The 26,174-nt window shown below is 38.6% G+C and overlaps 2 protein-coding genes and 2 long non-coding RNA genes across 14 annotated transcripts; 2 read left to right on the top strand and 2 right to left on the bottom strand.

Moving 5' to 3' along the window:
- Positions 1 to 1,640: 1,640 nt before the first annotated feature.
- Positions 1,641 to 13,793, bottom strand: LOC111341104 (uncharacterized). 11 transcript variants are annotated; one of them, XM_022948060.2, is made up of 6 exons: positions 6,641 to 13,096; positions 5,411 to 5,488; positions 4,582 to 4,704; positions 4,110 to 4,244; positions 3,417 to 3,447; positions 1,641 to 2,826 (listed from the first exon to the last, which is right to left on the bottom strand). In XM_022948060.2, exons 3-6 carry the CDS (start codon positions 4,660 to 4,662, stop codon positions 2,717 to 2,719), a joined length of 357 nt encoding a protein of 118 aa, XP_022803795.2. In that variant the 5' UTR covers positions 4,663 to 4,704; positions 5,411 to 5,488; positions 6,641 to 13,096; the 3' UTR covers positions 1,641 to 2,716. The 11 variants fall into 11 exon arrangements, 2 of the variants coding, with proteins under 2 accessions (XP_022803795.2, XP_088581584.1); XM_088725458.1 differs by having other exon boundaries at positions 1,677 to 1,787; positions 2,700 to 2,826; positions 4,582 to 13,097; XR_015988743.1 differs by lacking the exon at positions 1,641 to 2,826 and adding an exon at positions 13,638 to 13,793 and having other exon boundaries at positions 2,836 to 3,447; positions 4,110 to 4,704; positions 5,411 to 12,322.
- Positions 13,794 to 13,978: 185 nt separating this feature from the next.
- Positions 13,979 to 15,105, top strand: LOC148728838 (uncharacterized). Its single transcript, XR_016002532.1, has 2 exons — positions 13,979 to 14,371; positions 14,513 to 15,105. It is a non-coding gene; the product is annotated as an uncharacterized LOC148728838 (long non-coding RNA).
- A 65-nt stretch (positions 15,106 to 15,170) lies between these two features.
- LOC148728837 (uncharacterized) lies at positions 15,171 to 19,916 on the bottom strand. The gene is made up of 3 exons (XR_016002524.1): positions 19,827 to 19,916; positions 16,926 to 16,971; positions 15,171 to 15,324 (listed from the first exon to the last, which is right to left on the bottom strand). It is a non-coding gene; the product is annotated as an uncharacterized LOC148728837 (long non-coding RNA).
- LOC111341084 (putative skeletal organic matrix protein 5) lies at positions 17,674 to 24,373 on the top strand. Its single transcript, XM_088763317.1, has 5 exons — positions 17,674 to 17,833; positions 20,819 to 21,036; positions 21,843 to 21,918; positions 23,010 to 23,139; positions 23,691 to 24,373. Exons 1-5 carry the CDS (start codon positions 17,799 to 17,801, stop codon positions 24,207 to 24,209), a joined length of 978 nt encoding a protein of 325 aa, XP_088619443.1. The 5' UTR covers positions 17,674 to 17,798; the 3' UTR covers positions 24,210 to 24,373.
- The last annotated feature ends 1,801 nt before the right edge of the window (positions 24,374 to 26,174 follow it).

Genomic DNA, 26,174 nt, shown 5'->3' with positions numbered 1-26,174 from the left:
TATGTAGCACAACAAACTCACTAGAGTCGTTTCTATTTTCTTTGTTTTGACCAGCTATCTTCTGCCTCTCCTCGGGCTTCCATCGCCCAAATTGTCCAAGAATTACGAACATAGTTCTAATAGCCCATTTGCGAATTACCCTTGGCCTCATTTTCAAAACGAGTCCTCGCGCTAATCCTTTCGTATGATAATAAGTTTCCATTCACATGCAAATTAAACTCATTTTCAAAAGAATGGTTGAGCACGAGGACTCGTTTTGAAAATGAGGCCAAGTATAATTCGCAAATGGGCTATTCTATTTTTATTTTTTCATGCGCGGGATCGATGCGGGCAATCCCGAGAAGGAAAGATGGATCCATCTTGCCCGCTCGAATAGCCATTCAGAACACAGGATTTGCTTCATCGTCCCCACGGGCGCTGCGAGCAATGTAATGGATGATATTATTATTTTAGTATAATTTCAGAGCTAAGCAAAGAGTTTCCAGCAATCTGATTGGTCGAACAGTTTCTTATATGACGTTATGTAAACCGCTCCACGCGGTTTATATAAAATGTTAAACTAAAATGTGAATAAATGTTACTAAACTGTTATGATTTTAGAAATTTCTCAGTTGTTCAGCTCTGAAATTATACTAAAACAATTATTCGCCTCAGGTTCAGTGAGTATTGTCGAATCTGATCCCCTCGACTTCGTCTCGGAGATTATTCGACGATCTTCACCTCGCCTTCGGCGAATAATTAAATATATATAGATACATATTTATAAAGAGAAAAAGCAGGCAAGAAACACGAGAAAAATTCTGCTAGCTCCGTAAAATGACATCATCCTAAATGGCTCATTAATTTTTAGGTAATAAAAATAAAGTGTAGTCGAAGGGATATCATTTACCTCGTTTCAACTGTTTAGTCTGATGAGTTTAAGGCAACCAAAAATTTCAAAATGAACAACAACCTATCAGAGAATGATTGATGAGGAGGTCGCTCCTTCTTCCTTGCTCATGATCTTGAATATACAATATTCTCTTCTGAGATGACAAAACGGAAACGTTATTTTGTTTACCTAACAAGTATGTATCCCATGGCCTTAATATTTTTAATTCCTTTATCTCCATGATATCTTGCCACGTTTCCACAAATGTTATTTCGATCCATGCAAAACCCAAATCTGGAATCACAGCTTTCGCAATTATTTTCATTGTTACTGAGGATGCCGATCTCACGTGACGATGGCCACATACGGTGGTGAAACCCTCCTTGTCACAGGTGAACTGCAAGGAGCCCTCGAAACCAATCAGCGACTTCCACGCGTCACGATCCAATGTGGTTTCACGATGCTTCCCGTCAGCGATCAGCGAGAACAAAGATTGGGCTTCTTTGGTGATGACAATGAAATTGTCAAAGACAGATCTTTGAGAAGGGTGTGGCCCAGTAGGTCGGTAATTTTGTCTCGTGTGAGTCAAATCCATGAAGGGGGTAAGTTTCTAAAGAAACTGTGGTGCTGCATCGAGGAGAGGGGGGGGGGAGGGTAACAAGGTAATTTGGTAGTATCAACTAAGTTGAAATTGTAAATTGGCCACTGTAAAGAGTGAAAAAGATGACGTTTCGAGCGTTAGCCCTTCGTCATTCGCTCTGACGAAGGGCTAACGCTCGAAACGCTTTTTAACTCTTTACGGTGGCCTGTTTACAATTTCAACTTAATTTATATTACCAAATTACTGAGTCAAACCCACTCTCTCCTCCCGGGATATTAAAGGTAACCAAAGTTCAGAATGGTAGTGAAACGTTGGCTAAGGAAGAGGAATAAAATACAAAGATGTACTTATAAGACTCCAGTCAACGGACATTATTATCTATGAGAGCTCCCATATCTCCGAAGAAATTCCCCTAAACGAAAAAATGGTCAACTGAGTAATGTTCACCTCAAAGAAAACCGCACCTATTTATAACTAATCAAAAATTTTCTCGACTATGTGAATAGCCCAGACCTTTTAGACTGTTCTTTAGAGCAGAAAGGAATTCGAAGAGAATAGGTTAAACCCTAAGACTGATTTTCAACATTGTTTTTGATGCTGTGTGCTACGTCCTGGACCACGTCATGATCACAAACTTCAGAAATCGTTGAGAAGTGGTTGTGATGGTGAGTTTCAACATACTACTCCAATCACATACGAATTTGCAACAAGTGGGTTAAACAGGTTGAAAAAAGTTCGTATACACGTACGTGACAACAAGATATTGTATAATAGGGTAGAAAATCACCCAAGACTTTTGGGTCCCTATGGTCTCATTCTATCACGAAAGAAACCGGAAATTATAATTGCTCCTGGAAACACACGAACTCCCACATCCCTTATTCTATCATTGACACAACTCGGTGACAAAGCCATCCGCGAGGCTGTCGAATTAAAATACTTCAGCGTTATGATTTCCCCTACAAATCTGCTTACTTTAGGCGGGCATCGTATACATCATCGGCCTAAGCTAAATTCAACCAAATTACGGAAACCTCAAAAATCATAAGGTTAGCTTCAAAACACACAGAAAATACATGCAAGCTCTCCTATGCACATGAATGGCGAGCAATGTGGCGTCATGAAGCCTGAATGTTCCAACGCTCCAAAACCTTAAACGGGCTTGGACACAGCTGGGTGTTAAGGAGCCTCGATCCAGCATCCATAAATGAAAGCAGAAGCTATTACCTTCCCGCCGTCGACCTTCATAACCGGCGTCCACCCGCCATCCCCACAACCAAAACCTCCCATGTTACAGAAAACTGAAATTGGCTTTGAGTCGACGAATAGTATAACCTGCCCATTCTCTGTTCGGCTGTAAAGGTAGCAAAAACAAGACAAAACAAAACGCGAAATGATAGACACGTAAAAAGAAATGAGAAATAAATCGTTTAATTACGAATTGAACGGAAAGATAATACTTGTGATATCATAAATTAGAGTCAACGATGGACCTCGTCAATGTACTTTCGATCAAAGAGTTTACCTGTTACATTACTTAATACTTATTTATCTCCTAGTGTTTAACTACGTGGAGTAAAGAGTAGTATAGGTTCAGTTCATCTAAGATGATCTGGCACCAATTAATGCTTTATTGTCCCATCTTCGATAGCACTTACAGTATCGTAAGCATGCAGTGATGTCCTAAAAATTCCGCTAGCCGTTAATGCTACATCCAGTATAACCCGTGAAGGGAATGGAGTACGAGAGCACCCTGTCAAATAATGGCAATAAGACCCTCAGGCTAAGACTTCAGAAAAAGCATGTACACTACTCAACTGTTTTTGTCTGGTTTAAATTTTTATTTATTTAATCATTTTATTTTAATTACTTCCTACTTTTTTTAAACCCTTTATTGCTGTCGTTTTTTAATACACACGTGGGCCTGTTCCTATAGAAACTTACCTCCTTTCATACAATTCCTGAAAGTTTGAGACTGTAGATACAAAGAAAAATAATTACATGACTTTTTCCGATATTCACACTGCAAGGAGGAGGAAGAGCATTGCAATTCCACAGTATGAATCATTGAGCATAAACAACCTGCTTTTCAAATAGCAGTAGGAGAAACATTAAGAGCAGTCTTGCCCATGGGTGCTGTTAGTATACGTATGATCGAAGGAAACTATGTTAGCGCTACGACACCAGCGCTACGACACCACCACGAATGAAAGGGGAGTTTAGGCCGGAGTGAGGACTTCTACCATTCTTCTCTGCATTCTCTCCTGTATCCCTTACTTTATTTCGCGATACCATGCCTTTGCCACCACCTGGTTGTTTAAAATAGAAGATCTGGAACAAGCCTAGAAAGGCCAACTATCTCCAACTCAAAGCTCAATTCTGCGTTATTTTTTTATGTGACTACAAATTGTTCATCGGAGCCACGTCTTTTCAAAGAAAATGCTATTTTATAATATTTGTCACCGCGAAACTAAACTTGACGAAAATCAACGTCTTCTATCCCGTTGTAAAAGGCTTCATTTGTAAGAGAGTACATCACAGAAATCTTCCCAAAAGACTCGGGCATCCGTGATCGACCAATTAGCTTTAGCATAGTTTACTGCAAGGTTTATAAGAATACTTGATAATGAGCCTCACCAGTTTCAAAGCAATCCTTTCCATAGTCTTGGTGTCCTGGCCATGATGGACATTTACAGTGGTATGATCCCTGAGTATTGTAGCAAAGTGCTTAATTACCGCAGTTGTGTGTTCCTTTGTTGCATTCATCAATATCTACAAAAGAGATCTCAATCATGGTGTAAGTTTCCTTGAACAAAGTTGTTAACACCTCCACTTATATTCTTCAGTTGACCAACATGAATATCCGGTAGGGTTTTCTGAACACCTACGAACTCCCCTTCGCATTTTTGTCCATTTTCCAGAATATCCCGGTTTTTTACATGAATAGTTGTACGATTCCTTGGTATTGTTGCATACAGCATAAGCACTGCAGTTCGAGATTCTCTCAGTACACTCGTTAATATCTGAAAGATTTAATCTCACTGCTTCGGCACGGAAATTACTTGCTTCTGAATATCAGGTGGGGTTTTCTGAACACTTACGAACTCACCTCCGCATGTGAGTCCATTTCCAGAATATCCCGGTCTGCATGAACAGTTGTACAACCCCTTTGTATTGTTGCATAAAGCATCAGCACTGCAGTTCTTTATTCTCTCAGCACATTCGTTTATATCTGGAAGATTTAATATCACTGTTTTAAAGTGGGAATTACTTGCTTCTGCTGTAGCTCATTTGATCACATATAAAATTCCAACAATATCTCGCGCAGCTTTCTCTCCTCTCATCTATAAAACAATCTAGGCAAATCAAGTTTACCATTGCAAGTCCATCTAGATCCAGAATATCCCGCTTTACATGAACAGTTGTACGATCCCTTGGTATTGTTGCACTTAGCATCTTCACCGCAGGTGTGTTTTCCTAATGTACACTCATCTTCACTCATTTTCTTTTACTCGCACCTTTTATACCAACAGACATGCCATAGAAATTATTGTCTTCTTGATTAGAGCTAGAAACAAATATTCTTCTTACTCCTTGTTTACCAGATAAGTATGGCAATATTTACTCAAATAAGACTATCCGTCGCCAGAATACCCCGGTTTACATTCACAATTGTCCGATCCCTTTGTACTGCTGCATAAAGCATCAGCTCTACTGTTTGTTATTCGCTCAGTACACTAGTTTACATCTGGAAGATTCAATCTCGCTGTTTTAGTGCGGAAATTGTTTGCTTCTGTTCTAGCTAATTTGGTCATACACATATAATTCAGACGCTATTTGGGGCAGCTTTCTCCCCTTTAATCTACAAAACAATCTTCGCAAATCAATTTTACTATTGCAAGTCCATCCAGATCCAGAATATCCAGTTTTATATTTACAGTTGTACGATCCCTTGTTGTTGTTACACATAGCATCTTCGCTGCAGTTGTGTTTTCCTGATGTGCACTCATCATCGTCTGAAAGTAAAATCATACATTTAGTCACAACTTTTATACCGTAGACATGCTTTACCAAATGTAAGCTTCTGGATTTAAAGTAGAAACAAAAATTTTCCATACTCCTCATTTTCCATTTACATATGGCAATATTGACCCATACACGACCATCTATCGCCAGAATAACCAGGTTTGCATCTTTAGTAGTATGATCCGTGGGCATCGTGGCAGACAGCATCAGCACTGCAATCATCTGTTTCTTCGGCACACTCGTCCACATCTAACAAAGCTATGTCATCCCTCATGACATATGAGTATTATGTTTTTATTCGTGCGAACCTATACTTGAGGTCTCTTTTGTATAGTTTAACGGCTCGTCATCCCAATCTTATCGTCTGAAGTGGTAGAGAACGCCCGTGGAATACAAGTATCACCTTTAGCACAGATCTGACCCTTGAATCCATCAGCACACAAACAGCGATAACCTTTGACAATAAAACCACTTTGACAAGTAGAATTTTTCTTGCAGGGGTTCCTTACACATGCGCTTTGGGATAAGGCAAATTACAACCACAAAAGTGAGTGGGTTTCTCAGAAAATCTGTATCATTTGTTAAAAACAAATGCCACTCCCTATACATCTATTAATTCTACAGTGTTGTAGATTTTATATTTCACCAGTGATAATTCTCTTCCCTTAAAAATAATCTTTTTATTGGTTACTCACAGCCTCTACGGTGTCTTGATATGAAACCGTTTCTCTTACTTTCACTACTTATCGGAAAAAATGTGGGACGCGAATACAACTCATTGCATCAAACGTGTAAATCAACTGAGGCCATGTATGCTACGATTATTTAGTTTTCCGAGCTTTCGCCGATGTACGGTATTATACATTTCCTGATGTTGCTGTAGATCAGCGAAAGCTTGGATAACCAAGTTATCGTAGAATACCCAGCTTCACTTGATTTAAACTTCTGACTTTGTAACACTATGCTACAAAAGAACAACATTCAACGCTTGAGAACTTATTGCCACCTAACTTGAATTTTTCGCTGAAATTTCTCCTATCTCACTCTCCAAAAATGGCCAGCTTTACAGCGTGACGTCATTTCTCGTTACCGTAGCGAGCATTAAGGCTCACCGTTTTACTGTGGAGGAACCTGGTTCTTACCTCAGCTCCTTGGTAAACAAACCTTGGGTTTTTTTACCAGGTCCTGTTTGTGTCCCTCATGAGTAGAATTGATCAATTCACATTTGTGAATTTCGTCGTTGGCACCTCGTTCTTTTTCAAGATTATAACTGACACAATCGGGTTCTATGTAACACAGGATCCCACAGAACTCTCTGTCCCTGACATCAACTCTACGAAACAAGGGGGTTTTTAGACGTTTACCGTCAAATGTCTTAGAAGACTTGAATTCCAAGTAACTGCCATGATCTAGACCAAACTGATCTGAAAACCAAAACGACGTCATCAAAATAACTATCCGTTATCCACATAATAAGTCTGATCTTCAGTTCCTCTCCCGCCGTAAAGCAAGCTGTTAGGAAAAGGCTGTTTGAGGAAGCACTATTAAATAAAGAAAACAAACAATCAAACACTCATAAACCCGCGGCCCTCATTGCACGATCAAAAGACCCCAAAAAAATTTCTATCAGTTTCAAATCAATATTTCAAAATCTATTTTCATAGCAAAATTAAGAATACAAATTAAATCGCTTATCAAAAGTATCAAACGCCAAGAATGATATTGAGATGACAGAAGTGAAATTCTAAACTAATGTCGGAGACTTCGTAATTTGAGTAGAACAGAGGTTTAGTTTCTTAATTAACACCATTGATTGAGGTAACCTTGAGTGAACTTTCATTGATTATCAATGGGAGCTCAGATTAGTCATTCTATTACGCGATATCTCGGTATATAACACTAGGGCCCCACCTTTTTAGGGGAGTAGTTTTACATACCCGTTGTAAGACGAATTCGAGAGATATTGATTAAACGCTTTGTTTTTAACTCAGTCGAGTTTACTGATTGAGAGTATCGATAGGTCACAAACCCTCGTAAACGGAGCAGAGTTTACGAAACTAAGAGCCTAAAATAGCGACCAAAGCATTTCTCAAGGAGCAGGGAGGCTTCCTGGTAAGTTTACAAACCTTGGGTGGTCTGCGTGATTTTGGCCTACCAAGAATTAGCAAGAGCATAAGCAAGAAAGTCTTTATCAATGTTCATGAAATTCTTACCAGTAGCGAAAAAGATAAAAAATATAAGACATATGCATAATATCCAGTAGGACTTATTTTATGAGTTTCAATCAATCATTCCGAGATATGCAATTCATTATCCCTCTAATTCTTCCGCAGTGATATATCGAGTGCAAAGTAGCTGCGATGACAAAAACTTACCGTGCGATGTGAGAACTCCAGCTATCACGTAGCAAAGCGCTAGGAAAAGCAAACAGATGTAAACTGAGCGCAATTTATCCATTCAGCTGGAGAACTGTAATAATCCTACCAAAGTCTAATCGAGTGAGAATATGGCGCACAACACATTCTTATCAAATATAGGTCTCTTCATCCTTTCAGCCAATACAAGTTGAGTTGTCATTTCCAGCCATTAAACTTTTATAACGGACACAAAGATCTTTATCTTTAAACGAGGCGTTTCTATAACGTGATAATTGTGATAATAGTCTCTTTGGTGTGTGATTGAAAAAAGGCCTTGAGGCCTCTCAGATTTATTAATTATAAATGATCGGTCAGAATTTCTCTTGGATGAAATAAATGGTATTATGGATGATCAGCATGGAATTTGTGCTCGCAAACAAAATATTCAACAGAAACAAACTTTAATTTGTTTTCAGTTGGAACCTATGTTTAAGGCCGAAACCAGGAATTGACAATGCTTGAATGGTTTAAACAAACAAGCAGACATCACTTGCCTTGTGTACAATAGTCTTGAAAAGAAATCTCTATCGGTAGCTAGTATTAATACTGGTAGGCGCAATTTTTCTCTTAAGATAATTAACAAGTGACTATCAAGATGAATATAATTGATCACCTGAAGAGTCTTTCGATCAAAGGCTTAATCAAGTAGTATTCATTTAATTTAGTAAACTGGTGAAATGCATCTTTTTGAAGACCTTAATCTAGATAGATTCTTTAACAAATCAAAGGCTCCTTAGAGCAACTTCATAGTATGAATTTTTGGCGCCCTTGATGTAACCTGCGATCTGGCTTTCTTAACTTTGGAAAGATTTTTTGATCGTGGGCAACAGGTGTTGGCACAATTGTTGTGTTTGTAAGCATTTTGATGGAGAAAAATTATCTTAAATCGCGAATGTGTGAAGAATTAGTTAAGATACCAGCAGCTTCAAGATAAAATCAACGAAGTTTCATGCTTACCAATTTGCAGTAAGCTTAAGCTCACTTCTTATTCGCGGTGTTTGGGTCTTCACGCACGAATCGTTCATGTTATCGTCACTTTTAGGACTCAGGCGCCCATTTCTCTGCAGTCGAGTATTCTGTAGCATATTTCCTTTCCATTTTTGGCTCCATAAAGGTATGTTTTGATCAAGTTTGGAATAAAAAAAAACCATCACCCTTCAAGGGACAGGGCGCCATTTTGAATCTGTCCAAGTATTTCGGAATATTCTTGCCTTTGTACTACCCCCCAAATATACGTACACTGTGACTTTGAACAGGGAAACTTGTCGGGGAGGGGGAGAAAAAGTGTTTGATCCAAATCTAATGCATGAATTAATGTCTAACAGAGTGAGTGATTTTTAATTGAATTTCGCCCCTTAACCCTAAACCTCATAGCATGACTTACGTCATACCATGAGGTAAAAAGCGGCTGAAAATTAAAATCGCTTGGCCAAATTTTATCCTGCACAGGAAATTCCAACGAGTGAAGGTGATTTCCTAGCCAAGAAGACAGAATAATGAATTTGAAAGAATTTAAACGTACACTGTACGATTCAAAGTGTGCTGCTCCCTTAGTCACCAAAACTACCATTATGATAATATATGAGCTGTAGAAGATCAAATATCCAGCTCGTACTATTTGAATCGTGTTCTTATTAAAGGTTGCCACGAACACCATTTTTTTTCATCTAATCAGTGAATTTCAACCTTCTGACACTTCGCTTTAGCGCCTCCCGGTTAGCTCAATGGATAGTGCGCTGAACTGTTGTGCGGGAGGTCGAGGGTTCGAGCCCCGGCCGGACCAACACTCGGGGTCTTAAAATAATTGAGAAGAATATGCTACCTTTCTAAAACATCAAGAAAAGGTTAGATATTCTAGTCTTCTCGGATAAATGGAGGTCCCATCTCCTGCAGGGTAAGGAGCAGGAGACGTTAAGTTCATGTTGATCGGCACTAAGCAAATGATAAGTAAACATTCTGTTAATTGGAAGGAATCTCACGGCCGTCAAATCGGCAAGAGATCTAGGAGTATACATAGATTCACATCTGACCTATGACACTCATATCTCCCACCTAGTCTCTTCCTGCTTGACTAAACTAGTTCAGACCAACCGCGTGAAATACTGTTACGATAGAGGGACTTTAGTTTTAATTATTACATCTCTTGTCTTGAGCAAAATGTTCTACTGTTCGTCCGTGTGGTCTAATACATCATCTAAGAATATACAAAAGCTGCAACTCATCCAGAATTTCGCCTGCAAAATCATCTGCGGCGCTCGGAAATTTGACCATGTAACGCCATTACTGGATGAACTCAACTGGCTTCCAGTTGACAAAATACTCAAATTCAGAGACGCTCTTACAGCTTATAAGTGCGTCAACAACTTAGCTCCTGAATATCTCTGTGCTAAGTTTAAAAAACGATCTTCTGTACATAATCGAATAACTCGTAATAATGAGAAGATTGACATTCCATTATTCAGATCAGCTACCGGCCAAAGGTCCTTTGCCTATAGAGCAGTATCTCTGTGGAACATGTTAGACGAAGACCTGAGAAACGTTACATCTGTAAAGGCCTTTAAGAAAGTCCTGAAACTTGCCATGAACGAATGATTGAGTGACAGTTAGAATTTAGAATTTAACAATAGCTTGTCAGATATAGTTAGCATTCATATTTGTAAATAGGTACGGAAAAACCTTTTTTTTTGGGAGTATTTATCATTAAAGTTTAAAGTTTAAAGTTAAATTTCCCACGCAGGGGCAGGGGCAGGAGACGTTAATTTCCCACGCACGAGGTTACTGTGTGATGGATGTCCTCCCCTGGGGTGGGATGGGTGGTTAACAGGATCCTCGTTGATACCAGTGTTTACTACACTGAAGGGGCTATCCTGTATAAATATAGATGTCTGCCTGTTTAATTGGCGGCTCTTCTATTGTATCAGCAAGAAACAAAAAGGTAAAAACTTTAAGTGCAATCAGCTCTGCATTTTTCTTGGCTGTTAACAATTAAGAGCTTTCTAAAGCTACAAACAAATTTTAATGTCCATTACGATCAGGACAATCACGTTTATAAGGTCAGTGCGAAGTGGTTTATATAAAATAAAACGGAGTCGGAACCTTGGACATACATAAAAGGTCCAGTTTTCTATACATGCTCCGGATGATCCGTTTGCGAAACGTCTCATGATTGCTAGTCACAATCGTATAATTCTATCGTCTTTTTTTATGTTTTTGGTTTCCTATGTAAGCATGCTTTTATTTCCCTAAGAAAAATACAGGTTTAGATGAAATAAACTGCACTTTAACCTGCTAATAAAATACAGTTAAAGATATAATCCTTACAGGTGGCAGGGGCTGCAAGCTAAGAAAAAAAATGTATTTAGGCTACCGAGGGATCGTCCCTAGAAAGCTTAGATTTCCTTCGGCTTTAGATATACCTCTTTTTTTCAAAGATCTTTTCTGTAGTTTCTTTGCTAGCTGCTCGCCTGCGAGGCTCATATCTTCAAAATTGCAGGTTGTCCTTCTAAGCATTACTGTCACTCGGACAAACAGATTACTCGATCAAATTCGTTACTAAGTTCTTCTTAGGACATTGATGAATCACAAAAGAAATTTTAAAAAAATTGCGGCTCAGCTTTAAATATCCTTCCTTTCTACAATATACACTGAGTAGCGTTTTTGCTGAGCACCTTGAACTAATGATTCTGATCAATTAATTTCGTGAGAATATTGCTTGCTTTTGATGCCTGGTTTACAAATTCAAATTCGGGGACACTTTTCTCAGATCAGTCTTCAATTTACGACCACACCGAAAGGAAACGGAAAACGATTGTTTTTGATTACAAAAACTGTGCGAAAGGTGGTCAAGCACTCGCAATGAAGACGATCACGTAATGACTGTTGTGGTGGCATAAAGTACCCGACCCGGTGGCACTCTCTTGTGCTCTCAGCATCCGTCTTGACCTACGCAGAGTGTTTTGAGGGTGGTGGACAATGGCGAGGTGAAGAATGACGTTCACAGCAAACAGAATGAGGCAGAATTATAACTTCTTACCATCGTGCTTCGTTGGTTTGTGCAATTAAAAATTAATGTCTTCAATAGTTTTGCCGGGGATGCTTGCTTCGGAAGCTCGCGATCGATTCCGCTGTATTTGCTATACTTTCTACATTGATTCACTATTTAATTGTACTGTCCTAACAGTGAATGTCTTTGTCACTACACGAAACTGGGTTCCTTTCCGGCAAGCGTCCTATTTCATCACCATGTTTTGAAACCCCTTGGTGAGTTTTAGGGGTGAGGCAAACGTTCCTTTCATGTTCGTTGATTCTTTCGTCCATCCATCTCTTGATTTTCTGCCATATTTGTGCCGCATTTGCATGGTCTAAGTCCTCTCGGTGACCGTTCCGATCCCCTGGATATTTAGTAAACTAATTCAATTGGTCAAAAATGTATTTTAGCGTCATAAAAAAGCAAGACGACTAAAACAACAACAAGCAAACTAAAAATGAAAGAAAAGCTCTTCAACTATGTTTGTACAAGCATTTTTGTTTTCATCAGCATTTTACGGTAAATACCACGCTTTGAAAACAGCTGAATAAATCATTTGGTCGAGCAAGGTAAGTGGCGCACTTGCGAAACCAAATCGGCCATCGAATGAAAAGGGAGTAACAAAAACCGCATGGCTATTATGAAATAGGAGTTTTGACGGCGACCGCTTGAGTAGTTAAGTTGGCTTCGTGGGTTTGCAACTGTCTTTTTCTCCGTGGAAAAAATGACTGGTGTTTTTTTTTTAGAAAACAAATCACTTTCAAACCTGAGGGATGTCCTTGAAGATCCTTAGAGGAAGAACCACGATTTACGTCAAAACGTTAATGCCATAACGCTGACGTGAATTTGACTAACGGAAAGCGGAATTTAGTGTCTTCCGCAATATTTGTCCGATCAAGAGGTTACAAGGGAACGACAGATGTTTTTTGTCAGTTGTCAGTGTATATTAAATGTAATATATATATATGCCATGCACTTAGCCTTCGGGCGAAGCTCATCACCTTAGTTGTGATTTGAGCACTCTCGCATGGCAACATGCCTGCACTTGGTCCCACAAGTGTAGCACCCAGGCAATGGTTTATTCCAGAGCTTGGCCCAGTGTCTGCACTGCACTGATGAGACCCACATAGGTCGAAACAGTGTGCACAGTCTGCAGTGTATATATATATATATATATATATAACTGCAGACAGTACTGTTTCGGCCTTCTGGGCCTCATCAGTGCAGTGCTAATGCTAGGATGGAGGAGAACCGATATGGTCACCCCAAACGATCCAACCTTTGTGGTATCGTCTAAGTCATGCCAGAGTGCTCAAACTAGAGTACACTAGCGAGCATGCGCAATTGCAGAGCAATGACTCATCCTAGTTAGAGTGCTCAATTTGGACATGAAAGCAAAGCTTTGTATGCCAAAGAGCTATATCTAACTGCAGACAGTACTGTTTCGGCCTTCTGGGCCTCATCAGTGCAGTGCTAATGCTAGGATGGAGGAGAACCGATATGGTCACCCCAAACGATCCAACCTTTGTGGTATCGTCTAAGTCATGCCAGAGTGCTCAAACTAGAGTACAGTACAAACTAGAGTTTCAGTGAATAGCTATAGTTTCAGTCTTCTTCGTGCTCTGTTGTGCATAAGGCCTTGCAAATGTAATATAAATTATCGCCTATTGCATTGCTAAACCCACAGAATATTACCTTTGTCCTATAAAAGCAATATACTGCACTTTCTATCGGTTTACCGGCGTATTAGCCCACTTAGGATGTTGGTACAACACCCAAACAGCTTGTAAATAACTCGCCATCCGGCTCGTGATTTTTATTCCAAAAGTTTGGAAATCACTTGACTCCGGCTGGCGGTTTACAAACTTTTCTAGTGTCTTCCCAACCTCCCGCGAGGGGTTATTACGCCGGCGAACCGATACAAAAAGCGGTATATTTGAAATGTAAATGAACCAAAACAACTTTAAAAATACTTCTGAGATTTAGTTTCGAAACTTCAGCTGGAAACTCTTTATAGTGGCCAATTAACCTTATCACCTCAGTTGACACAATCAAAATATGAGGATTTAATATTTTTTAAAAACCATCTTGCTCTACTCCCCCACTGACGAAGCAACAAAAATGTCTAAAATCTCTGAAAGAGCATAAATCATCAGCTTAGTGGCATACTACTTGTCTGCAGTGGTAAAATCATATGCTTGAATACGTTGTTTATTTCTAAATTTATGCTGTGATTGACTCCCACCAAAACATTTATTTTGCAGTTGGAAAATCTTATTTTCGTATATTTCCTCTAAGGTATTCGTCTTTCAGAGGTATCGTAAGAACTTGCGCAGTGAATAGCTATAGTTTCGCTTGAAGTTGGTCTTCAGCCTATGTCAGGTTCTAGAAGCTGACAGGCGGTGAAAGGCAAGGATGATTAGACAAAGGTAAAAACAATGCCACGAAATTAATCCCACGAAAACGTTAATTACTCTTTTAGGCTTGATTTTCACAAGTAGTTATTGTGAATGTGACTACGACATTCTTTTCGCTATTAAATTTGTTTTGTTCTCATTATCTATGTCTAGCGGCAGGAGGAAAAAAGTGAAGAGAAAACAAGAGGCGGAATTAACATAACGCTGTAAGACATCTCAGCTGGCTTGTAACACTATGAAACAATTTCTTTTGAGAACACTAATGTTAACTTTGGAGAGATGTTATTTCGACTCTTCACGCGGGTAAGACAAAGGAAAAATTCTAAATCCGCGTGAGAAATCGAACATCAGACCTGTGCTTCAAAACTCTACCACTGAGTCAGTGGGTTTGGCCACGGCAAGGTTCACATATGACACGCGCTCTGCATATACTGCTAGGATCAGAAATTAATGTAAAGAGAGTGACGTGTGTAAACAGAATAAGAAAGAAAGTAGACTTTGAGCTCGGTAAGGAAATAGAGAACGAGGTACGAGAGTATGCGTGGGAGTCCACGTTAGGAACTGCACCTCAAAAGTTGGGAGATGTCGTTGAAAATGTTGCGTTTAATAAAGAGATACTGATTAAGCTTTCTCAAACTCTCTCCCAACTCCCTAAAGGCAACGGCTGCGAATGCGGAAAAAATTAACCATTCAGCTGAGTTAATCGGCGCGTCAGTCTTTTTAAATAAAGATTTTCCGCAATGAAACTGCTGCTGTCACCTAACTGTCGCGATCTTCTGTTCGAGCGCTAGAATATAAGAGAGGGACGAGCCCTTGATATTCTGATTTATTTAATGGCTGAACTAGGGCTCACTCTGACTCCTCCAGTCATTGCTATGACTCAGTTCGATTAAACTTAGAGCTTCAGTTTCCCTTTCAAGGCCCACCAGAGGAAGGAAATTAAACAAAAGGTTCCCTCTAGACCCCTACAAAAAAACAAAACAAACAAAAGGTTTATTCAAAAAAAGGTAGTTAATTTTTCAAACTGCAATGTTCGTTATGTGGGCTTATTTAGTGCGGATGCTTGTTAATGCGGATTACAACAACTTTTCAGGCTTGCAAAGTTTAAAACCCACAAATTCCCATGCTGCACAGAAATAGTACATTTCTTACTAAATTATTGTCGCAGCCCTCTCATCAGAACTCTAAACAAACTGTTCTCTTTTGATGGAAACAAAACAAAGTGGTTAACAATGATGTCCGGATACTTGAAAGCATAATGCCCAATTAACATGCGGTTATACGACTCACAATAAAATTGTTCCGTGTTGATGAAATTGATGAAATGCTAATTAAGGTACGTGAGCAAAGAAATGCAACCATTCATCCCAGTTTTTGTGATATCAGCATGTTTAAAGTTGCGATAATCGTCCCTGCAAACTGGTTTGTATAACTACAGCGATGCAGAACAATTCTTTTCGTAAATCCGAATGTGCATCTAATGTACTTTCCAGCGTAGTGCCAGGTAATCTTACGTACATGTTTGCGTGCACTTTCCGATTTCTGATAATCCGATTTGGTAACCGTTCGTGCATGATATTGACCTTTACCTTCATTTGCGTATCTCAAGGTCAGTAGTTAGGCTAGAGAGCATTTTTTTGGAGTAATTGACATTAAAGAAATTTCTTTTCTTTTATTTTATTTTTTCGTACTGAAAATGTCACTGATTAATGACCACTGTAGTTCTTTGCAACCTTAAAGGAAGATACCTCGTCATAGGTTATTTTAACTGCAGCCTATTTTAACTTTTTCCGCTTCAACTTAAGACGTGTTATCCTTGTAAAAATGCAATAACAAGCAAGCAATGGGAGAAAAAATATCAGAATTTTCACTCTACTCACAGAATTAGAAAAAAGGGTTTTGTCAACTTGTCAAATTGTCCTGGAAAAGCCCATCGTCTTATTTCTCAGTCATCCTATTTAATTGCGTTTGGTGCTTCGATAGTGGCAGCAAACATATTCCATATACTTAGATAAGATTATCATTGTACCGGATTTTTTTATGTTTACGCATACACTTTATTCATAGATACGCTCTAAGACTAGAATCCGGTGATATGTACTTCTTAGGATTAACGACGAAATTTAGAATTCATCAGAGGTGGAAATGTCATTTTGGGTAGTTAACAACTATTCACCGAAGGGTTAGTGGTGGATATTTACCGAGCCGCGAAGGGGCAAGGTAAATATCCACCGCTAACCACCGACATCGAGGTGAATAGTTGTTTTAGTATATACTAAAACAGTGGGATAATATACACCACCAAAAATTGATTTGAGTGATTTCTTCGCTTGTCACGGATGCAAACCGGGACGCCAATTTTCCCGAGTTGCTCGAAGGTAAATAGCAAAGGATATTTGGAGTTTGACGAGCCAATCAGAGCACGCCTTCAACGCTATCCACTGTTTTAGTATATACTAATAAGCGCTAGCTCATGGTTTGATGCTGAGTATAAAGAGAGGTGCAAGACGAAGGTGCAACTTTTTTCTTCGTAGAAATGAAATGAAGCATAGAATCATAGACGTACAGATGTCTGATGTCTCGGTTCTGTATCCAAATGAGCAGATTCTCGGCTGAAAAAAAAAAAAACAAACAAAAAGTTCGATACACTATGCGAAAAATAACTTAAGGGAGGGTCTAGATACAGATTACTCGCTTATTTTTCTTTTAAAAATCTTTTTTTAGGGTAAGGTATACAACCTTTTTTATGCGTTAGAAGTGTCTTAATCGTCTCGACTTTTGGAGTATCACGAATTCACAACTATCGCTGACTAGATGAGCGAAACCCTCGCAACAATTTCTTGAGAGAAGCAAAATTTACCTGACAAAGACTTCAAAGAGTTCTTCCTAAACATCACAGTTTAAAGAAGGCAACTATTTCTTTTATTGACGTGATAGCAACCCGTGCATATCACAAAGCGAAAATCATCATCTATTAAACTAATAATGGTAAAACAATGCAGCTTGCGTAATGTATGAACAGGCATAGAAAAAATGTTTTTTCTTTTCTTCTTGACCTGTTAATGATTTGGATAAAGTCTGGGTTAGAGAGGAATCTTGCTGCTTTCTTGGGGTCGAATAGTTGTATTCTAGCGTTATTTAAACCTTTTTTTCCTCTTGCTACTGTCTTTCCAAGTGAATGCAGAAACCGAAGCAGCAAAATCCCCGAGGCAACTGTTTGCGTCAGGTCAGTGTACCAGAAAATTTTCCTGTTTGTCTAAAACACCCACGAAAGTTGCTGAAAGAATCCCGGATCTTTTTTGATGAACAAAAGAGTCTCCCGGAGTCTCGCTAATTGAAAATATTTGCGTAAGATCATCGGCAAAAAATGTTCCTTGTTGATGGAAATCAAAACCCTTAGGTATATAAGCAGGTGAACACTCCTGCTAAGCTCAGTTTTATGCTGTTATCAGTAATAATACCAGCTGACAGTAGGTAAGTTCAATATTGTACTTTAAGGCTTCATACATTTCTTAGTTACAAGCTATTAGATTCGCAAGACAATTTTTTGGTCTTTCTAAATCATTTTATCGTTACTAATATAATGTAAGCTATGTTGAAATCAGGTGAATTTCGATTGTGTTGTTTGCCCACAATATTAAATGAATTATGTTGAGGATCAGATACTTGCCCACTTTCTGTCAATGATGTCTAAATATAAAGTGCATACCTGACTTTCGGCGCTAACACTTTGCCAGCATAGTAGAAACACTAGATATTAAGGTAACAGTGTCGTGGTGCGCATGAGCCGCGACGCATCTAACATTTTGAAAAAGTTAATTAAAAGAACTTTTTTCAAACTTTGTTGACGAAACGAATTGTTGGTTTATGTCGTTCTTTATCTTTGCCATTCGCGAATGATTCTTTTCTAAAGCAAATTATTTTCTTCGAGCACAATCTTCGTCCACTTTTTGTTAACAATTTGCCATATCAAGCTACGTTTAGACGGTTTCGTTTCAGTACTATATTCTTGGCTGAGGCCGCCATTGTCCTGGAAGCGGACTAAGGCGAGCATACCTTTCCGAAATCCGCAACAGCTGACTTCAACGAAGATATCAACACTTAAAATCTTTAATGGACAATGCATAGTCTTTGCAGGCTGATCATTAAGACAAAGGAGGCGATATAATTCACAATGACTTTAATTTCGTGATAATCACTCGTCACTCGGTTCTCGAAAGACGAAGGAAGTTTAAATCGACTTCTTCTTTGGGAATATGTCATACGATTCAAATCTAGGTCAGATCTTTCTTGATAAAACGTGGGAACTGTATCGTGCGTGAAGAAGAGAAAAATTTAAAAGAGGAAAGAAAGCACTAGACCGTACGTAGCAACCGTAAACAACAAACGACCGCCATCTTTGATCATGTGCGCTAAAGTTGCTATGTATTTCGAAAAATCTCAGTATTTAGCACTGAGTTAAGTACCTGGTTTTCCGAATGATTTTCGAGATTCATGTATTTAGTATAAGTGGGGACGAATCAAATGATTAGAATAAAATCTCTACCAAAAGTAACAACTACTTGATACTTTTTTTTCTGTTTTTCCCTTTTTTGGGGGTGGGGGGGGGGGGGGGGGTGGGAGTGGAATGATTTGTGGTAAGCTCCAAGCTAAAGACATTCAGTTGCAGCTCAACTCCTTGGATGAAATTTGGGATTTCATTTCAATAAACTGTTTTCTTGTTTAGATTGTTGCTGTTACTTGCTGCATGCTAGAATTGACATTTTAAGTGTATTTTGGCCAGAATTCAGCTATACCGCCGTACAGCTTCACACAATTATCTTTGCATCTTGTGAGTCAAAGACTTTAGAAAGTAACACTGAAAGCTAAGATTTGATGGTCACGCAGAAGTCAAGACTCCACTGAATAAAGAGATGAGCAGAAGCTAGATCAGTGAGATTGAATGAAGCGCAGTAATTGTTATGTAATTATCCATGGGAAATATGGGTTCTGTCCTCGTGTACCGGTTCACAAGAGCCAATACAAAAGACCAAACAATACACAATAGCTAACCGATAGCTCCTAAACAAAGAGAGAACAATGGTAATTCCCTTGTGAACCGGTACACCAGGACAGAACCGATATATGTTTAAGAATAGAGCGCAGTCTTTGAAAGATAATAAAAATTGTGTTGCGTAAACGGTATTCTCGCCAATATAACTTTTGACGGGGCATTTACCCACCAATTCGTGTTTTAAAGATTCGTAAACAATGATTAGGAGGAATAGGGAAGGTAGACTTTGAACAAAAACGGCACAGGGTTAGAAAGATAAGGTCCTATTCATTTCAACATCAGGTAGCCAAATCAAAACTTTGTTCTATCATTTTCAAAATTCCTCTGAGTAAAAGCGAAGCAACGTAGTCAAAAAGTGCAGCAAAATCAACTAATTCCGAAACAATTGTTCACTCTCGGGCAGTGAATTCTTACCGTTGCTGTAGACTCTGTTAACGTCGCAGAAGTTTGTGTATTCGAAATATTTCGATCGAGAGAGCGTATTCATTGATCACTAGACAGAATAATTTATGCAGAGTTAATACGTGCAAAGCCGTATATTTGCATGAATTTCAAAATCTAAGATGGCGCTTTGTTCGAAACATTCTCAGCATTGCTGCATCTCAGGGTGCATGCCCAACGGTGACACTGTCCCTTTAAAACCTGGCAGTGCTGATCTTGTAAGAATGCCATAGAATGTAAAAAAGAAGAGAGAAAAAAATTGTTAAAACTCAATGAACACAGCCTTTTTATTAGAATTTTCATTTCATTTCAAAAATATTTGACTTTGTTTAAGAGAAGTCGATTTTTTAATTTTTTAAACTTCAGTCTATGAAAATTTCTCGAGTGTCTATCAACCTTTTCATCACATTGCCTGTCACTTGACAACGTTTCGTTTGGTATGATGCCAATTGAAGCATGTGTTTATTAATTCAGTCGGACTTATGAATATCCTTTAATTTCGCCCATATTTACGGGCAACCCTTCATAGCTCAGCTTCAAGCAATCTTTTCTTGACGAGTGTTAGTAATGCATAGTGAACAACAAAAAATAAAACCTTCAAATAACGTCGTTTGAAAATATCAAGAAATGTAGGTAGTAATTTTTTTAATTTGGGTTGCAACTTTTGAAATTTAGGCAGCAACTTTTAAAATTTGGTTAGCGACTTTCTGGTATTTGGCAATTGTTTTAGAAAATTTTTGGCGATTCAAGGGGCAACTTCCTAGAATTTTACGAACACAATCGAGACAGGCCTAAACGCGGGTGGCTATGCCGTGATTGGTATTAGTTTTGCATCTGATTGGTCGCGACGATAGTGCAAGTTTTCTCAACCTATCACAGAACAAAGTTAAGCAAAGCAAATTTAATCCTGAATTACTTTCAACACTCAATTGAACATTGTGCCAATTCTTTTCTTTTGGTTTCAGATTCAACTACCCCATGATGAAACTGTGGTTTGTAACGGCTGTGCTCTCTTCCGTGGCTGCACTTCTGGCAGCTGGTTACTATAGTGATCGTGACGACAGTGAATGTAGTAACAGTTGCTCTTCGAAAAGTGATGTCTCAAATCCTTTCACCAGGCTGGATGAAAAATTAGATGAGATCCTTGAGTATTTGAGAGTCAACGATCTTTACTGTAATGGAGGTAAAATGATAATTTCGATTGCTCCTGTACTGATTCCTGCATAGGAGTACCCTTATTTTTTAGCCCATTATCTATCGGGGAAAAAAAATATTTCTAGTTTTGAAAAATGACACCACAATGGAATTTATAAAACAAAAAAAAATAGAGATACAAAGTGATAAGGCTAAGAGTGGGTGGTACTTTCAAAGCGAGGGGCGAAGGCAGTTATCATTGTCCATTTTTATCGTTTTCGAAAGCGTACTGTTTTCAAAAGTTTCTCTAATCCTACACAATATCTTCTCTCGAACACAACACGATCATGGTAAAGATCAAAACTTGGAGCCTGAACTAGAAGATTTATTAATATGTCGCTTAGAGTTGAACATGGCTCTATGAGTAAGGAATACCTTTGACTGGACAATAACTCTTTACGATTAAGAAAAACACTTTTTGGAGACACAACATTGTCAGCTTTACAAAATTTTGGAAACTTAAATTTTGGCAGAAAACCTTAGTTAATAAGTAAATTAGTAGTGAGTGAACTTGAACATGAGAAATACGAAAAAATGCAATCAGCCTCGTTGACATGAGCAAAATTTTATTCATCTTTTGACCCTAAAGAGTGAAGAGCCTCAACATCATCCTGAATCATACATTAAGGTGACCAAAATAAAGGAAATGCTCACCTCTCACTACAGAAGCTCTTGGTTGTTTAACAAATTCTCTTTAACGGAACCTTAGGAAATGTAAAGAGAACAGTATAAATGTATAGAGAACAGAACTAGGGTTTAAAAGGTTAATCCAGCTCTTTTAATGGCAAATTTTAGGTGTGGGATTTAAACCAACACCTAAACCAGCCCCTGGACCATTTGAGTCGTGCAAGGAAATTCTTGAAGCTAAACGGTAAGTCACTGGTGGAAACTGAACATAAGCAACGACGTTACAATAACATTTGATAATAACAGCTGCAGTCAGTTCGAAAACATATGTTTGGGAATAAACTGCAAAGCTCTTGCTTAGAATATTCTGTTTTCAATATAAGCAAAGATGTTACAGTAACATTTGATAATATCAGCTGTAGTCACTCAGTTAGAAAACATATGTTTGACAATAAACTGCAAAGCTCTTGCTTAGAATATTTTATTTTGGGGAAATTATTGAAACTTTACCTCTCCATTTTTTGGTTGGGAATACAAAGTTTAACCAATAGGGCTGTCCACAAGATGTTTTAAGTTTCAAAAGTTACGAGGATAATCTATATTATTAAAAACCGGATCATTGGATAATGCAATTCAAGAATTCTTATTTGCTTAGCCATTATGGTATATGAGCCAATATACCATAATCTACAAATATGGTAAGCGCTCGCGTCAGCTTAGAATTAAAAAATTTAGTAAAATTTGATATTGAATTTAACGTTTTTAATAAAACAATTCTTCCACGAGCGCTTGTTGGATATGAGATAATTATAGCCAACTCGGCGCTACACGCCTCGTTGGCTATCTATCATCTCATATCCAACGCGCGCTCGTGGAATAATTGTTAAATGGTCTTGTTTTTTGTTGTTTAGAGTTCACCAAGTGAAATCACTAAAATACTGCGCAAAGACTCTGAACTTTGCTGTTATATCAGGGGGGTGGGAAAGAAGATAGCTCCTGGAAACAAGACCTTCGATAAAGGTCAGGAACGTTTTTAAAAACATAAAAAAGGGAAGAAAAAGGGAGAAAAGGAAGTTTATAAGCGCTCAGAAGCCCAGGGACAGCAAACATAGTTCTAAATCTTTGTTCGCATGATTGGATCTGGCCAATTTATTACATTTTATAATATATCGTTATATTGGCAACTTCAAAATTCTGACACAAAATTTCAGCAGCCTTTAACTCTTTGAGTAGTTTAATATGGTTATTTTCATTTTTTGGTCTTTTCTTTTCCCACACAATCAAAATCTTAACTGTTATTACATTTATTTCCATCCTTATTTTTAAACTATCTAGGGCCGATGGAAACAAGGCCTACGAACTGGAAATTGAAGGCCAAAAGACTCAAGTGTACTGTCACATGACTGATCTCGGAAGCTGTGGGGGAGGTGGATGGACCATGGTCATGAAGATGGACGGAAATAAGGTATAAGATACGGTCTTTGGTAGCAATGGCCTCAGGGAGAAAAAAAACAACAACTTTTTGTTCTAATAGCCCCAGAACTTTTGCCTTCTACTATGTAGTGCGAGTATTCCGAAAGCATTCTTGACTGTAAAGAAATTGGAATATTTAAACATGTACAATATAAAATTTAAATAATTTGAATATATCAACTTTGTTGATATATTCAAAGGGCTAACGAAGGGCTAACGCTCGAAACGTCAGCTTTTATAATCGTAACGGTGGCCAATATACCATTTCAACTTTGTTGATATATTCAAATTATTTCGTTACCCCCACCGACGCAGCCCCAAACAGTTTCTTTAGAAACTATCAGCCTTTATTCAATATAAAATTTAGACGCGTTTCGGAAATACAACCATGTTGTTCGTGTTGCACGAGACCTTTTTGAGAAGTTATGAGAGTCAAAGTTCCTTTTGTTTTCCCTATCATTTATTGGTAGAAATTTCGATTAACTGAGGTTTATTCATCGTTCTTTAAACATAACCAATTGACTTTGTTTTTTAATTTTATAGCATACCTTTACCTATGACAAAGCCCTGTGGAGTGACAAGAACACGCTCAACCCTCAGGGAGGAGAGACTGGGTTTGACTCACAAGAGACAAAGTTACCGACCTACTGGGACACTCCCTTCTCTAAAATTTGTGTCGGTATGAAGGTTGGCAGTCAAATCAAGTTCTTAAAAATCGATCAAAAGGCGGACTCTCTGCACTCACTGATCGCTGATGGGCAACATCGTGCTACCTCACTGGGTCGTGATGCATGGAAGACTTTGATTGGCTCTGACGCTTCCTTGCAGCGCAACTGCAACATAGAGGGGTTCAACGCTAAGGGAAGCAGTGGTCGCCACTCAAGGGCAAGAATTGGTATCGCTGCTAACGAGCAAAACGACTGTGGTAGCTGTGATTCCAGGATCGGACTTGGTACTGGAGGTTATCCTGAAGACAGCGTGTCTTGTGGGGACGTGGTACGCCACGGAGGAGATAATGGAGACAAGACCATTAAAGCCCTGGGCTACATTTTGGTGCAGTAACACGAGTTGCACGACAGGAAGCGTGCGCACTTATTTGAAACTTTTTACATCATTCAGGCTAGATCATTATTCCAATATTTTGTGCTCGTTGGAGAACATAGAATGGTAAACCATAGCATTTGTAATTATTAGACAAAAGTAAAAACGATTTCAAGGTTATACAAGGATTCAATTTACTCTGCCCGATTTGATGAGCTTCCATCGTTTACAAACGACATTTTGGAACTGTTTTTCTAAGCTGCAGACGAGCAGGTTATCAATTGAATGCGAAGCACATCTAAAAGTGTTGTTCTTTCACCTGAGTGACTCGGCCGAGCTAATGTTGCCTTCGTGAGGGGTAAAAAATGTTCTTTCTTTTCACCAACACCTTCTCCCCCCCCCCCCCCCCCCCTCTCCTCCTCAGATAAAAATGGTCCTGGCCAACTTTATATTCGAAACATTTTGCTTAGCTAAGTCGCCTGTTTTAATGGACATTTGATCGCTTTTGCCCACTCCATCTGTCAGTGGCGATAAGTGCCCGTAGTTGGGAAGTACGCGACAATGCAAGTGGAAGGACTATACAGCGACGTGCCCCTGACTGGGTTGGCAGCTGCATCTCTTGAGTTTGCCGTTCGTATCTGTAGGAGTGTCCCAAAAAGAGCTATATAATCTCTGAAGACGTCACGTGAAGCGAGAGGTATGTGAAAATTGTTTATGTGACTGACAACGAGAAGAAGTTTGGGGACGACATGAAAAATTCACCTGTAGAAGCAAACTGAGTGTTCACTCACAATGTGGCCGTTAGAGATTTAGCTCTTCAACAGTTTTGATCACGGTGCCGGTTCTCTAGTTCATGAGACTGCTAAGTGAAATACTTTATCCATTTAACATCAGAAGAGACAGAAGAACTTCCCCATGCATGAAAACTTACAATCTAAACTGAGTAAAAATTGGGATAAAAAACAAAGTGCGCTTCATTGACAGCCCTAATAACTACTCGTCTGAATAATAACGAGGAACCAAACACACATATCAAAGCGCGCCAAATTGCTCCGGTAACAATTAACTGCCTCTAATTATAACTTACGATTAATACGTTGTTTACATGAACTTTGAACTATGCTACCTTCACGAACCGTCGACGCGTTGCAGAACACAAAGGATTTGGACGCAGATTTGTAACTCGTATCGATCACACAGATCGTCCTTATCCTTTTCTTGTACGCAGAAGCAAATTAGCTTCGTTTTAATTTTGACAAGAGATTTTTTATAAAAGAACTGTGCTTGTCACTAATGATTATAATGATTTAATTTGGACGAAGAATACGGGATTCAAAGAATGACCCCTTAACTCCTGTGAGTGACCGAGACAGAAATTCTCTCTACGATATCGATACAATATCAAACAGACAATTGATAAGAATGATAAGTAAAGTTGGGAGATCATTAGTTGATCCAGGACCAAATTGTCTAAACTAATTCCATAAAAATTGTGGTACACATTAAGGAAAATATACTAATGAGATGCTATGTGTAAAAGGATATCGTTGATACTGTTAATAATACTGACTGATCTTTGACACTTGATAATGATTGCTGGAAACGTCAAATCAATCCGATTTTATTAAAAAGTTGATAAAGTTGATAAAAAAAAATATATCGATCAAAGTAACTGTATTATAGCGGTAGACAATGCCTGTCTCTTTAAAATTATCAACTCCCAACGTGTTAAGGAAATACGCATTTAGCGTACGTCTAAGAGAAAACATTTTCGTGTTTTTCGCCTCGCGATAGTCCGACCAATTTAGATCAATTATTAAAACTCCGCATTCCGAAGGACGCTTTCATCTTCAAGGAATCAATTTAGAACAAAACACGTAACTCGCGGTTTATTCCTGAAGGACTGCTCTCAGGTGTTTCAAAGAGAAAAAAGATCGCAAATTTCTTGTATTGAGCAAGCGGGAAAGAATTCAGTGAACTTATGCT

This window comes from Stylophora pistillata, chromosome 6 (genome assembly GCF_964205215.1).
Source record: "Stylophora pistillata chromosome 6, jaStyPist1.2, whole genome shotgun sequence".
NCBI classification, from domain to species: domain Eukaryota; kingdom Metazoa; phylum Cnidaria; class Anthozoa; order Scleractinia; family Pocilloporidae; genus Stylophora; species Stylophora pistillata.
Note: the sequence above shows the minus strand (reverse complement) of the source record. Positions and strands in the feature narration are given on the sequence as shown.